The sequence below is a fragment of the Syngnathus typhle genome, linkage group LG4, assembly GCF_033458585.1.
Source record: "Syngnathus typhle isolate RoL2023-S1 ecotype Sweden linkage group LG4, RoL_Styp_1.0, whole genome shotgun sequence".
Taxonomy (NCBI): Eukaryota; Metazoa; Chordata; class Actinopteri; order Syngnathiformes; family Syngnathidae; genus Syngnathus; species Syngnathus typhle.
In genome coordinates this window covers 9,181,934-9,200,501 of record NC_083741.1, presented here as the reverse complement: position 1 = coordinate 9,200,501, position 18,568 = coordinate 9,181,934, and the positions used below count along the sequence as shown (strand labels likewise).

At 40.5% G+C, this 18,568-nt stretch overlaps 1 protein-coding gene across 1 annotated transcript in view; it reads right to left on the bottom strand.

The window, feature by feature from the left end:
- igdcc3 (immunoglobulin superfamily, DCC subclass, member 3) overlaps window positions 1-17,722 on the bottom strand; it is a 54,195-nt gene extending 36,473 nt beyond the window's left edge. The window contains exons 1-2 of the mRNA XM_061277541.1: window positions 17,485-17,722; window positions 14,291-14,596 (exon numbers count right to left, since the gene is read on the bottom strand). Coding sequence (XP_061133525.1) covers window positions 14,291-14,596; window positions 17,485-17,551 — 373 coding nt within the window. The 5' untranslated portion in view covers window positions 17,552-17,722. The remainder of the gene's footprint in view (window positions 1-14,290; window positions 14,597-17,484) is intronic.
- Window positions 17,723-18,568: the final 846 nt, after the last annotated feature.

Below are 18,568 nucleotides of genomic sequence, written 5' to 3'. Positions count from 1 at the left end.
TGTCTCAGAAGAGGTGACCAACCTCAGTTATGTGGATTAGTATACAAAGCATGCGTGCCAACTGGGGACATGGTGGGAGAAGAAGATGCTGCCTCAAACATCAACACGGTCACAAATGGACATGGAAAGGCTCCAAAAACGCTCACCCCCAAATACAACACAGCCTACAACTGGTATGAAAATCATATCATATATATGATCCACAATCCAGGTAGCATTTTAATGTCATCGTTTGAGAAGGGTCTTTTTTTATCCACTGTACATTACATAATTATTGGGGAACATAAATTTTCACTGACTGACCTTAAATTGGAAAAAGATATATTTTTAATCTCTTCACGTATTTATATTATTTCAAATGACATTTTTGTACTGCCTGAACCATCTTAAATGAGAAATGTTTTTTAAGATCCAAAATAGAAACATATATTTCTGGGTGACTACAATTAAAAAATGATGTTAATATGAGGAAAAATCAGCTTAGAACAACTAAACATCATATATGTTTAATATGTGCGTTGTTGGATTTTTATTGTTTACTTCCCTGTTGTCACGCATCGATATTGACACGAGATACAGAGGGTGCAATTATCTGGGTATCAGTGCATGTGGCATGTTCAGTGAATACGAATATGCTCATATCAAAGTCTAAATCAAAGTCTGCTTTATTGTCAATTTCTTCACATGCCAAGACACGCAAAGAAATCAAAATAACGTTCCCACTATCCCACGGTGACAAGACATAGTACACAATATACATACAAGTAAACAACACAAAGAAATAAAAAACAAGAAGGCACAAACAATGCATACGCCACAAAACTCACTTTCGCCGATGTCGAGCAGAACCTGCCTGCTGTACTTGTAGCACGACTTAGTACAACGAGACGAACACATAAAACATTCGGACAAACACTCATTAAACGAACAAAACACCGTACGGGCGGGACAGAGAGAGGTCGCTGCGTGTGCGCGCGCCGCCATCTTGAAAACAAAAAATATTGGCCATGTATTGTTTTTAACATACATTTAAATGGAATATATATAAGCATTAAATTAGAATTGGACATCTGATTTTCACAATGTAAATTCAGCTTAATATTTTGTCCCACTCATGTAGGTCAATGAAAAAAGAGGCACGGCTCTCGGGATAGTTTTGTGCGGTTGTACATCACTGTAAACAATAACAAAATAACACTGTTATTATTTATACAGCATTTTATGAACAACCACAACTGTAATGCTTGCATGCATGCGCACACGTTCAATCACTCATAGCCAACCCTAACCCCATCAGCTCAACTGACAGCAGTAATGAGTTTCTTCTCTGAGTAAGCCAACTGGCAACCACTCAAGGGAATTTTTCGAGCTGAATAGCGCCCATTAATCACAATCCCAGGCAACGCTATGACATCACGTGTGGGGCAAACAGAGATGCGTTGATTGGTAGCGATGAGGGCGGGCAAGGGATTACCCCATAGTAAAAAGATTGATCTGGGAGTGCATTGAGAAAGAACGTAAATACTGAGAGAGAGTTGTGCATTTAAAGTAATATTACTGTGTTTCCGCTAGTTTTTCTTTTTAAATTCTTGTGCATCTTTTTATGGTACGTCAGAGCATTGCCATTGCAATAAAACATGACATAAAAGAAAAGGGGTAAACGTGTTGCGCCAATGTCATCATTAATAATAAAAGCTACTCTTGTATACTAACCTCTATCCTATTCTATCATACTCGGGGGTCTTATTTCCCACGCACCTGCGAAGAAAAGGATGTCTGCCTGTTATGTAATAATATGCATTTATTAGCACATGCATGCAATTCATGCTTATAGATCAAGTCAGATGGAGATGAAGTACACAAAACATAAATGCTCTATTGAGCAACGATGACGAACTCTACGTTTTGGCTACGAGTAGTTTCTCAACCCTTGGATGATAAAACATATACGTTTGTCCAACAGCAAACTATTGTAAGTATTTTATGCTGATAAACGTGTCATCACAATAAAAATTAAGAACACAGGAATGGAATGACTGAGATAATCAAATATATCATCCAGACTACTGGATTGATAAAGTGCAGAAAAATGAGTTTGGAAGATTTGTACCAGTTGGGAATTGGTACCGCCTTGTTTTGAGACATCACTATATTCCCTACAGTATATAGAAGTCTGCATTTAATGTATTTTCTCATCCCAGTTTTCCGTTTATCCATCTCGCCTTTCCAGCAGACTGCATTCACCGGGGATATCACTGCCCCTCAGTGATCCCACGGCCCATGCACCCCGCTTCTCACAAAATTGCCTAATCCCGATGAATTCATGTTAATATGCAGTCAGTAACCCCCTCCGACACTTGATGTGCACATGTGAGTCTCTGCCACGCCCACCACCCATACTCTAGGTCACACCAGTGCACAAAGGAAAATAAGCAGCAGCAAGGGAAGAGGAGCAAAGGAGAGGAGAAGCAAACGTAGTCACTGTCATAACCACTTCGTGTTACATGACAGCAGGTGATAAATGAAAGTCCTTTGTCGTTCCCTACCTACAGTGTGTGCGCAAACAAAGACTGCATTTGTTATGAAGGGGGTATCTATTCAATCAGATAACGGTATACAAAGAGATGCTGTGAATTTACATAAATTGAAAAACATTTTTGGGGGGCGTGCTGCTTAGCTATTTCAATCTCACAGATTCAGAATAAAAAATCTCTAAATCTATAACAGTGTATCATTCAGATCCATGCTAATTTTTACAATTATCCATTTTAATGTGATACTAAATGTTGTGTTATTAGGTCGTTTATAGTGGCTGGGCTAAGGTGGGCTGGCAAGCAGTGTGGAAAATGAATGGTTGTCCCTGTCAGAAGGAAGATGAAACTCCAGTTGCTGCTGGTGCAATGCAAATATTCCCCAGAGATAAACTAATAGGGGATTATTGTATTTTCCTTTTGATTATGTCGGTGCATTTGGGCTTATATTTCAAAAAAAAAATTCTTCTGTAATTCATGCACAATCCGTTATTCATCCAAATGAAAATCACTCCTGTTTTTAAGGGGATGTAGGGACAAATGCTCTCAAAGTATTTGGCTTTATACAGATGTTCAGTTTTTACCTTGATTGCTTTGAGTTTGTTATTGTACATATTGTAGACAGTGGGATTTAAATGGACCGCACCGAACTGAAAGTGCTTTCTGATCATTTTTTGAGTCCATAAAAATGAGCATTGTAGGCAAACGTTTTGATACAGCAGTTGCAATTTGATAATACAAGTGTACCTAATGTTGTGGCCAGTGGATGTGTGACAGCCCTCATTGAATGTGAGGATCCGTCCGCTCACAAATAACACCTTTATTTGGCAAACGAGACGATGATGCATAAGCATCATCTTTGTTCTTTTCACACCGAGGCAATGAAATGCTGCAGCAATATATGGCTTAATGCGTGACAAGAGCTGCTCATAAAAATGATGGAAGGCTTCATCTTGATGGATGGCACAATTCCTATATTTGATGATCAAATAAACATTTTTCATCCACTCGAGTTTGCCTTAATCCTCCAATGTGCTACTGCATCACTTGCATGGGGACTTTTAGCAGCGCTCTCATTGATAGAATTAACATTTCCTCATTGTTTATGAACTGCCACTGACCATAAGCAATTGCTATTTTTACAAATGAAGGCTCGGTATACAAGCGTGCATTTAAATGAAGATAAGCACCAGTAGCAGCGCAAAGACAATTTACAAGCATTGGGTCACGGGAGCACTTTTTCAACATGCTCTAATAGCCGAAGCGTGTTTCCTCAAGCAAGCCCACCGCGGTTGCTTTGCATCCGGCTGCCTGTCGAAAGCTGCCCTTGAAACAAAGCTGTAGGGGTCAGGAGGTCACCGCAAAGCGCTGGAATGGAATGTTCCTTTCTGGTTCAAGGTCCAGCCTCCAGAGCCAGAGGGGCCCAGAGATCATTTGAGACCATTCGCACATGCGCCATCTATTTTACTCCCCACCACGCTTGACTTTCATCTAGCCTGCCCTGCTTTATTGTCGGCGGCTCATTTGGCACTCGCTCGCGAGCTTTCAAGTCTCATCATCAAATGACTGGTGCTGATTCACCATTGCATCATGATTAGTGTATGAACTGCAATTAACCGTCCTGTCAAAACAAGGTCTTGGCATGCAGTATGTTGTAAACAAAGTGATTAGAAGTGGAACAATCTGTCGAATGAATGCTTTTCGCACAGATCAAGGATTTCAAACAGGTTATTTTCATCGTGATGGAAAGACAATAGGGCAATTTATTTTGCAATGTTAGATGCAGGGACTGACAGTAGTTCTAAAGTAAACTTTGTGTCATGGTTTGAGTGTTTTTTTTTTTAAACATAACATTGGTTCAGTTTCCTTTGTTGTGTTGTCTTCCATGTCTGCTGCTCATGTCTTTGTTTCCACCTGTTTTTTTGTACCCAGGAATGCCTTGTTGTCTTGTCCTTCTGCTTGTATTTATTTCCGTTTTCCATGCCCTCTTCCTCTGACCATTGTTGTGCGTCACATGTCCAATGCCGCATGTCCTGTCAGTAGTGCCTGTGGTGAGCCTGCTTGTGACTCAGTTGTTTTCTGCTTATTTTTTCTTTAAATATTTATCTTTTTGACATTGCGTTGAACTCCTGCCTTCCTGTGCTGCTTACCTGCCACCTTATGCCTGCACACACCACCACCTCCACGCACCCTCATAACGCAAAACTTCTTATTTTTATGTCAATCTGCTAAACAGTATATGGACACAAACTTACCGCAGAGAACATAACAAAAAAGACACTGGAAAAAACGGCTTCCATTATGCCTGTTTTTATTGTTATGACAGAGTTGCTACCAACACCATCCCAAAATCACAATCACTTGTTCATTGGGGATGCTAGGAAACTGCTAGTTAATTTTGCCATCATTCGGCAGAATTTAGCCAGATGATCTGCTGTTTCCCATTGCCTAATTTACCTGGCAACATTTGACTAAGGGGAGTACCACCTCTTATTTTTTCCCCGCTTAAAGCATCGGGCTGGCCGGGTGTAGAAACAAAAGGCTCAGGGTGCTAATTGAACGACTGCTCGAAGAGTGAATGTGACCTTATCTGCTTCTTCTAAGCTTGTTTGAGTCAGGGTTGAAGTTACATTATTGTGGCAGGTTTGGGCCACTTTTATTCACTGCCAATGCCAAGGTCACTGTCACTGCCCAAGGGCCATCAGGACTCCACTGGGGAATGAGGACGCTGAGCAATGGAGGAGGGGAGACCTAATAGATAAAGAAGGGGGTAGTGAAATTACGCCTTAGTGCAAGCACAAAGGTCAACATTTCCCAGCTACACTCCCCCTCTCCATCAACCAGTCCCCAACACCTTTGACCCTTTCGTTTCTAAGTCAATGCAGAAACAGAAGGAGAAGGAGCGCGGGCAAGGGTGCAATGGGAAACACACCCACCCGGAGTCAGTCACAACAAAAGGGGGCCTCAGCCGCAGAGAGCTGATTTGGTCTATAGAACAAACACTCGGGCCACCTTCACACAGCAGAGCCACTGCAGATTTCACATCCCCACAGCCTCTGCTTGTTCCCAGCCACTCAGCTGCCAGCCCCTAGTTCACCAGCAACAAAAGGTGCTGCTCCGCTCCCAGAGGTAACGACACACACAAACACACATTTGGGAGAGTGGCAGCTGAGGCACGGAGAGGAGTGGCTGCCTAAATGGTCCCCCATTTTACAAAACACACAGCTGGACTCACGACCCCAAATATTTCAACATAAAAACAAGTTTCATATCGAGAACCAATCAGTAATCTCTGGCTATAAGTAAACACCGACCACTCACAAACTCTATTCTTTATTCAATGATAGATCATGTGGTATATTTTGGCATTGCTGCCTCATCTGTTACTTAACACCACCATGTCTGCCTACAATGTCAGCATCCTCACAATCTCTGGCAATTATTTTTAAAGTATGATTAAATGATCTGATTCCACCTACGAACATGCTAAACTGTGGATTTTATGGACAATAACTATTTTTTCTCGAACTCTAACCTATTATGTGTTTTTGCAAATTAAATGCTACATAAATATAAAATCAGATGTGGCATTTATTTTATGTATTAAAATATGAAATACATACCAAACTGTATGTGTGTTGATTTTGCATTTTTGTTAGGAGTACATGTGACGGTGATTTCATTTCTCATAATCGTTGTTTCTGAGGATGGTCCTGGTTTGCCATATATTTTAATATTTAAGCAGATTAGATGTGGAGCTCAATACTTATTAATTAATGAACGTCTTGAAATACACCTCCCATCTGTCTTAAGGCTTTTATGCCTTTTACCCAAAGCAACCTAAAATACATACCAAAGAAAAATGTTTTGTTGTTGTGGATGATGTCGACTAAGTAAAGGCTTTTAATGAATACTGTTGTACAGACAAACTACCAATCCATCGGGTGAAGACACAACATTGGAATGGACAAACAGTCTTCAACCCAGTTGTTTACCAAAGACTGCTTTTGTAAACTGATACTCCAGCATTTGGTCAGCCTTGTGCAGCCAGTGACTTGGCCTTTGCTCTCCTTTCCTTCACCTTTGCACTCTATTAATGAAGAGCGCCTCCCATGAGCCTTAAGAGCGGACTAAAGGAATTTTAGGCCCCCTTTTCATTTGTTTGTCTGAGAATAGCAAGGGTGGTCCAGAGGCGCGAGGAGACCAACACGCATTTTATTAACAAAGTCCCTCTTTGCAGTCTAGACAATGGTGCAATGCCAACGTTGAACTTGAATTTCAAAATAGACGTTTCTGAATGAGGACGTTGTCTGGATGATTTATTTGACTTTATTGACTCGATACTTTGTCAACTTTTATTCAATTAAATCCCAATTTCATACAACAAATGGACTAAAGTCAACATTTAAAAGATGAAGTCTGTCCTAGAGGAAGGAATTGGGGATTTTACTTCTACCAGTTTTCTTTGGCCCAATATAAAAGAAACAAAATACATCTATTGATGCTATCTAACATGCCTCATTTATGTTCCAATAATAATATATTTTGAGATTGGAATTTATTTTTATTATTATTTTTTTGTACTTTATTTTTTATACACTTTATTTTTCAGTTATATTTGTTAAGTCCATCCATCCATCCATCCATCCATCCATCCATCCATCCATCCATCCATCCATCCATCCATCCATCCATCCATCCATCCATCCATCCATCCATCCATCCATCATCTTCCGCCTATCCGGGGTCGGGTTGCGGGGGCAGCAGCTTTAGGAGGGACTTAATTTTTCCATTTTGCTCACACATTTTTTAAATATATCTAATGTATCAGTATTTCTCCCAAGTCTCCTCTCTTGTGTTCCTAATTTAGTGGCTTGATTTGCCAAGTGACTGTGTGTGTGTGTGCATGTGCGTGTGCGTGAACCAGTGGATATTTTTAGAGTCCCAGGGTTTTGATTCTATTCCACACAGTAGCTCACTGCTGAAGTTATAGCCGCACTAGCTGAAACTTGTTGTGGCTTTTCACGTGCACGTGCCCCTTGCATGGCGAGAGAACCTCTCAGCAGAGATCAAGCTCAAACCACCCTGACAACTTTGTCCCAAATAAAATTGCATTTACTGTTATTTCTTCATATCAGGAATAATTCTCATGCTTTAGCAAAGCTAACAAGTTTCTTTTTCATCACACGATCTCTGCAGTATTCTCAATACCAATACAATTGAAAAGAGTAATTATGCATCACATTTTAAGGGGTTGCATTTTAAGGGTCTGTTCCCTAAAAAGCCTTAAATCTAAAACGTACTGGAGGCTCTCAATACGCCACGATATTTCTAGGAGATGAATTCAGTATGTATATAACATTATACTGTATTAGTTTTAAGAGCCACTGGGCATTGAGATCCATTCTGCTCTGCAGATAAGAGGAAGAAATCAAGTATTATCTCTTTAGGCATAGGAGACAGACAGACAGACAACCGGGAATGTTACGCCTCTATTGCCCGCTCACTCCTCTGGGTTAACTGATGAACACACACAGGTCACACATGCACACACATACGTACACACACGCTCACAGAAAAAAATGAATATGTCCGAGCGCTGTTGCGGTCTTTGTAAATGGGACATGCAATTTGGGGAAGCAGAGCACTTATTTTGCTGACAATGTTGAGCACACCTCAGTGGCAGAAGGATGGCGCATTAACATTCTGTGTTTGCTTTTTGCTGCCATTCGTAAGTTCTGTAAAAAAAAGTAGGTTCGACTTTGACTATGTTTTGTTGAAAAAAGGCTAACAAGAGTTTATCAATTCGAGATATATTTGCTCTCACTCTTGCTTGTATAAAAGCTTAGGGTATTTTTTGTTGACAATTACACTATTAGTTAAGTTTTTGGTGTAAAGTCGATTTCAACCACAACAAAAAGAAAACCAACCAAAACAACTAACAAAGAAAATGTTTTTAACAGTCAAAACCATTAATTGGCTCAAAATGAAGATTATTATTATTATTATTATTATTATTATTATTATTATTATTATTATTATTATTATTATTATTAATTACATAAATAAATTGGGATTGTATAAAAAGCCATACCAAATATTCAATTTTGAGTAAAATATAGACTTCTCTACTATCACACAGTCCCCCCCGATTCATGAAAAGTTTTATCACCAAAGATCATTGATGAAATCCCCGTTCCCAGCCCTTTTCAAATCACACATCTCCCTCCCAGCCATTTAGTAATTACCTGGAAACGTGTGTAATTACACAGACAAGGTCAAGGCTCCTGGGTACAGCTATAAATCCCATGTTTCTTAACTTCTTTTGACCCACTGACATACAGATGGTGAGGTTCTGCCCACAAAGTAGGGGGAATAGTTCTTTAACATCAACTCATCCGTCAACCAAAACAGATGATTAAAAAATGTCAAAGGACAGTTCCTTATGCAGAATGTGATTGTGAGAAATATTCTGAATGGCCAGAATGAAAAATGCTTGACGGTATCCCCATTTTAATTAGTCACTATAAATGTTCAAATTCAATGAGCATGAAATCTTTTCATTCATTTCATTTCCAAACCAGAGGCTGACCAGTGGACGACGCTGATATTTCAACCGAGTTCAAACCGTTCAAACGTTTTGCGAGGATTAGCAAATTAAACACAACCACCTTATGTTTAAATGTCAAAACAAGCTTTTGTGGTATTTGGTTGGCGAATCTATGTATATGACAGAGCTGCGAGTTAGGAGAAAGGATGCATTGGCAGAAAAGGGGGGTGTGGTGCGATGAAGGCGGGGTGGGGCTTGGCTCAAAGAACAAAGGGAGCTGGGATGGCGCTTCAGCGTTCACCCCAGCAGGAAGCCATGAAAGGGGTTGGAACAGGAAGATCGAAGGGTAATGGCCAGCTACCAATTGACCCTCGAAACGCACGCACACATACACATGCATGCATGAGTACTCCATAAATCACTCTCACGTTTTGCAGCATGGTGGAAGCTGCTCCTTCCACCGTGTAGGATGATGAAACATTTGATCTTCCACTAAAGCTGCTCACATTGCTCCTATCAACTCTGGTCTGGCTTCACTTGAAGTGAGAAGCTTTATTTTCACCAAGCAGGGCCAGGAGTACAAACAGAGACAATTTTACGAGCAACCTCTCGCTTCTCCTATTTCCTTCTTGATTGATGTCGCTTTTTCATCTAGCTCTCACTCAGACGTCTACAGTTATAGCTGTAGTAAAACACTCATTTTGGAATTTAAGGGAAAAGCTATCATCATGAACAAAGTTGTAACACCAGTGACTGTGGGCTCTTGAGCAGTATCATATGTAACATTTGGATAAATTCTTTTTTTTTTTTATGACATTTCCCATTACAGCTTTTCTATTTTTTTTTCAGACGTTGCCTCCATATAATAGATGTGAAAGAGGAAATTCCCTGAAAAAGTGTGGACTCTTTCCCAATTAATTTCAAGCAGATATACAAAAGAAAGTCATTTCAACTGATCCTAAAAGCTATTTTGTAACAGGGGGGCTTTTGTGGTGTGTTGCCTGGTGACGCTGGTGTGCGGTGGGGGAGGGGGCAAAGGCCCCGCCGGCTAAGTCCACTGTACCAAGCTTGTCATTCATTGAAATGATGAAACGCTTCCATAGTCAAAGAAAGTTAACGAGAAAGTAGAAAATAACATTTAGGGGCAAAAAAATGTTTCCTGGGCTGTATGGCGATTTAGAGGAACAACAGGGAGTCCGTCCTACACAAGCCCCTGACTGTGGGCTCACACAAATGGCTGTCAAGCTAATAAAAAGTCAAATTTATGGAGGGAGGTAGTGTGGAGAGTAAGATGGACGGTTTATCCACCGGGAGGGCTATAAAGAGGCTTCGCACAAGCCATTGCATCGCAGTGGTACAAGTCAGAGCTCTGTGTAGGAGGGAGTGGAACACGGCAAATTACCTCAGAATCACAAAGAGAACATCAGCATGAACAAACACTTGGAAGAGAAGAAGAAACAAACACTAGTTAGCAATCTTGGTCAGAGAATCACTTATTCCAACTCAAAGATAAAACTAGTAAGGCACAGAACTTATTCAAATGCTCCTTCAAATAAAAAAATCATGTGGTAAATGACTACAATTCCTGACCAAAACTAGAGAAAGCCCGATTATCTGATGTTTCAAGATTGTGAAGTCAGAATATCTCATGGTACTTCTGGTTTGGGAGATGATATTGATTTTTAATCTTTAGTGTGTGGTGTTGGTGAAGAAATACTTCAGTCTGTCATTTACACACCTTCATGCCATATACGAGCTTCGCATGAGACAAGCCTAAAATTTGCGTGCATCCTGAATATTCTCTCATCCATTTCAGTTCTTTTCCTCTTACCGTATTTTCCACACTATAAGGTGCACCTAAAAACCTCAAATTTTCTCAAATGCCTTATAATCCGGTGCGCCTTATATATATGGACCAAGTTTTAAAATGGGCCATTCATTGAAGGTGCTCCTTATAATCCGGTGCGCCTTATAGTGCAGAAAATACGGTACCTGCTTTTGAGGCTGTGGTAAATCAAACCACCTGAGATGGTGAAACGTCATTGCACTTGGGATGCAATACATGCCACACATATGTACTAACACTACTTTTAAGAAAGCTATCACACGTGTTGAACTGCCAATGCCAAAAGTCTTTTGATTTGCTTTCGTATCTTTTTTGTTTTTTCACAACAGTTAGCATACACTTACACTGACCTGAGGCTGTTTATCAGAGAACAAATGGAAGAAAGAAGGGTGTTACAATGCCGCAACCGGAGACGACCGACCACACATATATCGACCACGTTTGAACATCCCGGAGCTCACGGACGTCGAGTGTTTGCAACGATTTTGTATGGACAGTGAAACTATCAGACAGACTGTGCCGGCTTTTGGAGGATTAGCTCTCCAGCCACACCAATCACTAGGGGTGTAACGACTGATCGATACACATCGATATAATGCTCTACGATTTGTTGGGATCGATGCTAAACGTAAACATCGATCTATATCGCCCGTTTTTGACCTCGGACATTAGACGCGACTTTATTTTGAAATCCAGTTCATTGTTGCTTGCTTCCTCTTTCCGGGAGCAGTGCGCGGCGTGTTGTGTTGTGAGCAGAGCAGGCACGTGAAAGGGGAGCCGACAACTACGCGGCTCCTGGGCTGGTGCTATGGCTAGTGTCCAAGAAGACGAGGAAATTCGAGAAAAATTTACACCCCTACCAATCACCCTAATACCATGTGCCTTATTAATGTCTCGGTGATGCTTATTAAAGTAACAAGCTAATTGATTTCAATCTAGAGCATGGGAGGCACACCCCTTTTTTTATTGATTGGCCTCCAAACATGTTATTCAGTCATAAAAAAATGTTCTGATTAAATTTGTTTTATTAACTGCAGCTCATACAGAATACAAAGTAATGCTCACCACAGAAGAATGCACGTCCTGACTGTACGTCCTCCTATACTGATAAGACCTTTTGAAATGTAAAGTGTGTTTTTTTTTTCAAAGGATTTTCAAGGATTTCAAAGACATTCGCAATTTCTGAGAAAAATAATCAATTGATTACATTGTCAATGAATCTCCTTGTATGGCCGCGCTCTTGTCAACTTGTGAAGCGGTGGTTATGTCAGAGGTCTGGATGGGAGAATATGCGTCAATGAAAAGGGCTCAAGACACGGCGCTTACAAAAGAACGCACTTGGCCATGGCCCAGAGCCCCATTAGAACACATATCACACATTTATTGCTGTAATCGCGATATTATATTTTCAGACAGTTCCATTTCTCAAATTTAAAAATGTTCAATACTTTAAATAACTTTAGGTGATAGCAGAGTTTGCAATTCTCTATTATATCACCAATGTACTTTCTGTGACTTCCATACATGTAAAATAAAGCAATAAAATGAAACTAATGAGAGGAGCCCCTACGCATTGGAACACCAATCTTTTTTTTGGTTAGGCTGTGTCCATATCCATTTGCAGAGATGGGCAATGCAAAACGGGTCATTTTCAGAGAATGAGAGTGAACACAGCAAGGTGCTGAAGGTACTTGTTGTCAACAACTGTATGAACAGTGATATTACTGCAAGTGCAATTGGGATAATAGGTTTGGAATATTCTTCTCGTTGGTGATATCTTACCACTTTGGGGAGAGACTCCATCAAGTACCATACATCATTACAGCAGTCCTGTTAAAACCTTCCATACAGACTTTTTTAAATACCAGTTGTCATCTGCAAGGAATATTTTTTTCACACAAGGGTTTTCAAGGATTTTCAAATCATCCATTAGCCTTCTAACACAATTAGCAAACACAATGGACCACTAAAGAACTGGAGAGATGGTTGCTGGAAATAGGTCTTTATATACCTATGTAGATATTGTATTAAAAAGCAGACGTTCGCAGGTACAATTTACCACATTAACATTGTATAGAGTGTATTCCTAATTAGTTTAATGTTATCCTTGTTGAAAAGATAGCGATTTTATTTAAAAAAATAAGGGCATTTCTACGTGAGCCCGAACTTTTGAACGGTATTTTAAAAGATGGACCGGCAGCAGACGTCGAGACAGAAGCATATCCTACAAAACCTCATGCAAGTGTGAGGTCATATTAAATGTAGTTTGCTAGAATTTTCACAAGCTGCCTGGCTGGCAATGTTTTCAAAGTAATTCAAATAGACCCAAGTAAAGGTTGTATGTTTGCAGAAATGGGCTTGAAAGTGACATTTGGAATGAAACGTCAGTCCTGGAGGCCTATGCCCTAGTGCTGCTGCCTTTCATGCAGATGACATGGATTTAATTTTCAGCCAGAGCCCCAATACACAGCCAAGGCCAGTCTCAATTCTGGATTTAAAAATGAATGGGTTACCTCTGGAAGGGCAATACTGTGCCAAACAAATCACGTGAGTGACTCGTGGTGTCCCCTGATGGGACAAGCTGATATTGACAACAAACAAGCCTTAGAGGCCTTTAAAGGTTCGATGTGTTCTCCACTGTGCAGGAGGGTCTTGACCAGTGAGATATCCGCGTCTCATTGAATATAAAAGCCCGTTTGGTTACAACAGCACAGCAGTGTGCTGTCTACACAGAGCCCGCGAATCAGTAGGCTGCTCTCAGCCTTTGTCCATCTCTCTAGTCTAGGACATATAAAACAAGTGTGTTCAGAGTGTTTCAGCTCAGCAATACATAGAAGAATACAGCGCCACTAAATCTGCTGTAAATTCTCAGCATGAATGCACCGGAATGTGTAATATATTGAAACCTGGACCTTATAGGTGCCAAAGTGACAAAGGATGTTGTATGAGCATTTTAAATAAAGAAAGAGATGTAAAGATTTTTTTGTGGTCCTAACTACCAGTGAGTGGGCTGCAGGGCTACCCAAAGCCCATTGCACTTACAAAGCATCATGGAGACACTCAGCATGAGGGCTTGTTAATACTGAACTCAAAGACCTGAAGTAGCACCATCAGATAGCTCATTAAACCCGTATTAAAATCTGCAAATCTCTCTGTAGTCTACCTCAAAGCTGTGAATTTAGCAACACAAAACGGATTTCAATTTTACTGTATTCATTTTTAGGAACATAAAGCTCTCAAGGAAACTTAACTTAATGGTTGTTTGAATGTTTAAACAATGTTTAAACATACATTATGACATATCATCATTATCATACAGTGCTAATTTGAATATTTCTGACAATAAAACGAAACAAGACTTACTGGCTGCTTGGATGCGTGCCTTACGGCTCACCACCAACCCAAAAGAATTCTGGGCCATGCACTCATAGTCCCCTTCATCCGACGTGTTGTCAGATTTGGTCTTGAGGAAGTGGCCGATGAGAAGCGAGCCATTGGTGAAAGTTGCGTGATACTGGTCCTGAGATAAAAGTATGCTGTTATGCCTCCATTGCGTTGTGATAGGGGGGATACCATCCACTTGGCAATGGAGCATGAGGGGCTGCTCTTGCACTGCGATGATGTCACTTGGCTCCAGGGTGAAGGAGAGCTCCGCACCACATGACACACCTGGGAGAAAAGATTGGGCATAATATTGTGACATATCTATTTTGATAGTTTGATCATTCATCCAGAGAATCATCCTGGCTTACAAACCAATTAGTGCAACAGTTGTGTCCCCAAGTAATCATCTCCATATAAATCCTCGCATGAAGACACACAAAGTATGCCCATGTGGCATATCACATCTGATGGCTCACCATGCACCTCATGAATGAAACGTTACCTCCAGGCAGAAGGGAATGCATGTGTACTTATCAAAACATACACATTCACAAAGCCTTCAACGGGTGGTAAGAAAGATGACTGGTGGCGGCCACCTATTCGGCGACAAGCTTACATTTTCCTTTCCATGCAAACAAAGTGCATGCCTGAAATCTGTTTGCACTTTCCTTCCGAATAACATGGCTGCTATGATGTTCCATAGTTGTGGAACCTCTGGGGTGCGGGGTGAGACAACAAGAAGTAGAGGATGTAAACAGCCTAACCTGACTTGGTCCTGTAAAAGTGGAGGCTCTCTTGGTATCATGTTTCACTTGGTGATGGACTAAGCACTACCAGTCTCTGCCCCAAGGCCCAGGAATCCGGTGGTAGGGGAGGGGGCGAGTGAAGGGCCGCAGAGAGGGCGGAGTTGAGGGCACAAGGGTCAAAAAAGAAAACCTTCAACCATGAAATTTCAGCCGAGAAATACTTTCAAAGAAGAAATTGGCTGAATACAGTGATCACATAAAGACTGAAACGCAATGAATAATTTCTCCCTCTCCATGTGGCCCCCGTTTTTTTCTCTCAATGAGCACTGTAAGTAAAAGGGCAATGGGACCTGAGAGACATCGGTCCTGCCACTTGTGAAAAACAAGGGGGAGGTAGTAGAATTGTTGAACCCTTAGCTGGCAGGTGCTGAGGTTGCCTCGAAATGATCATGCCACGCCCCCAAAGACCAAAAGATTTGTTCTAAAAAGATCATTCAGGATATTATCATTTCCTGGGGATGTCATAATAGTGATGATTTACGCTCTTTATAGAAATTGTGTTGCATAGTGGTGTACATCTGTTTCCTACATTGTTAAATGATTGTTGATAATTACTGGGAGAAATCATTAACATGAATTAAATTGACAGTTTCTTCACATATAGATGGCTATTCATACTGAAGAAAAATGTGTCATTTTAGAAGTGTGTATCAAATTGGTAACTCTTCATATTAATCTGTACTCAAGAGGTAGTGTAGATCTTAGCTTCCAAAAGGTTGCTGATGATTAACAGTACACAAAAATGCTGATGGACAAACTGAAGACACTAAAACGACGCATTTGTGTTTGTTTCCTTTGGAAGTGTAATTTGAATACTGAAGTTGGGAGTTTACTGAAATAATTAATAATGATATGACAGTTTCATTGGTTGCCCAGCAGAATGCAACGTTAACTTTTTAATGACTTTGGCATGTTGCCAGCAGGGGCTGGCTAATGCAACCCTGAGCTCCAACTGAGAGCAAGGGAACAGGCGGTGTGAAAAGGTCAGAGGAAATGATTTTCAACACAACACTTAGTCATCCAACAGACCCAGGATGCAATGAAATTGTCATCAGTAAGTTAAGGTTATTAATGGAGGCAGATCACAGGGCTGTTTAAAAAAAAAAATGAAGCACATACCTACAGAATTGAATGTTGCAGACATGAATATGTCTGAATATGAATATGATTCTCATCCAAGGAGAAATGTTTAATGTGTTTTTTTCTTTGCTTTTATTTCAGTACCTATGCTGCTCCTCATTCAGTGCATTCTTCTCTCCTCTTAAGAAATACAAAAAGAAGTTTCACAGAAAAGATGTTTTTGAAAAATCTTTTGAAAGTATTTTCAGAGGAGCAGAATCTGCTTTGGTTGCAAACTGGTAAATAACTGCATCCCCCCCTCCCCCCACACACACACACTTTCACTTTGTGTTGGTGTAAGTGTTGAAGAGCTTTATTTCTTTAACATATTGCCTATATTTGATTCAATGACAAACTGAATTGTGACTGATGTTTCCGAATTCCCTGACAAAGCATGCTATGAATTTATGATTCCAGCCAGGCCTTTGTGGGTCCCTGTGTGACACATATTCCCTATCCCTCAGTGCCTTTGCATTTGGGGGCCCTAGCATACACAGAAACTGTCAGTCACAGTGAACAAAAGGCACACAGAAAGAGGATTTGATAAGGGGGGAGTGAGACAGTCTTGACATCTAATATGTACAAATAATCTCCCCAGCAGGAGTCAAATAGGATGTCCACATAGTACCTATGCAGACTGATCAGTCAACAAGTCCCTTTCATTCAACCATATGACATTGAAAGAATTTCCTCCATCTATAATTCTTACCTATTCTAATTCCTATGTAAAAATAATGGAATGTAACGTTTTCATCCAGAATTCAAAGAAATAAGAAGTCATTTTATTCTTATTTTTTATCATTATCATAGTGTAATGAGTTGGCTCTCACTTTTCCTTTGAAAGCTCAATTTGCAAGATTGCCAATAAGTGGCGAATAATTACTTGCAAACAATTGATATAGCCACAGATGTTTTGTGGAACGTTGTCAGATCAAAACAACCCACAAACTTTCTCTCACAACGCTGCAAGTGGTTTAAGTGCAACCAGGGACTCTGCACAAATGACACAAGTTGAACTTCGGGAGCATTGCGAAGCACTGGTTGCGTACGACCAAAAGAAATGTCCACAAAGCTCCTCCACTTTCCTGCGAAGTGCCATCAACGGCCACTGACTGTCCGCAGCCAGAGTCCAAGTTCACCATTGCACTCATCTTTCTCTCCACGCATGGATCAATTAACCCGAGGAGGAGATTAGACATCATCGAAGCAAACGCACACCGGAATGAGAAAGAGGATGATGCCACTTACCCATGCAAGCATTGAGCAGGATACCCAAAAAGCACGGAGCGAGGCGGCAGCGCCTCTTGGATGCCATTTAAGAGGATTTTTCAATCCAACACTTGCACAACGCGAAGTTAATGAGTTTAAGACAAAAAAAAAATCGGCTACATGTTCCGACCTACGGGTCTACTGTTTGGTGACACGCTGGAGTCGAACAAGCTTTCGCCGTTCCCAACCATCTATCAGTAAGCTGTCTGCATCCCTATCCTCCTTTTTTTTCTTCATTCACTCCAATGGAACCGACCATGCATGAGCACTCTCTCTCTCTCTCTCTCTCTCTCTCTCTCTCTCTCTCTCTCTCTCTCTCTCTCTCTCTCTCTCTCTCTCTCTCTCTCTCTCTCTCTCTCTCTCTCTCTCTCTCTCTCTCTCTCTCACGTTCAGTCTTGGAACAAAAGAGTCGAGTTCATTTAGGCTACAAACGGTTTGTAAATGGCAACAAATAATGATTTTTATATTCAATGCGAGTAAAATACAGCACATTTGGTCATTTTCATTTCAAATGTATCTGTTGGTGTAATAACGATAAATTGCCTTTTCAGCTGACATTGACCACATCATTATTATCTTGGGAATTTTTAAATATTCTAAAATACAGCAATAACGTAGCTGTCACTCAATTCAGCACAAGAAAAGAATATTTTTAAGACGATTCTCGGTACAAGACCAAGGGGAGTTTGAAGAATGTTAAAGGGTGATAAAAGGCAAAATATTAACTGTAGATGTGGGAGGTAGGTTTTATTTTAAGCTGAATGGTTCAGCGTGAGTGAATCGCACATGAACAAGGAACTTTTCCCCTCGCTGGGAACAAAGCAGCGCCTGTTAAACAGTATTATATTGCCCTCTAGCGGGCTTTGTAACACATGTAAATGCTGCCTTTAAGAAAATACAGTATGCCTCCTTAAATTCTATATTTAGCTTTGATTGTCATTTTCAGAGACGTATGGATTCAAGTATTGATTAGTGTTATTGTATTTTGCAATATTGTTTAATTACAGTGCCTCTGAGTGAATCTTGCTAATATTTTTAGTACTTGAGCATTATACAGCCGTTG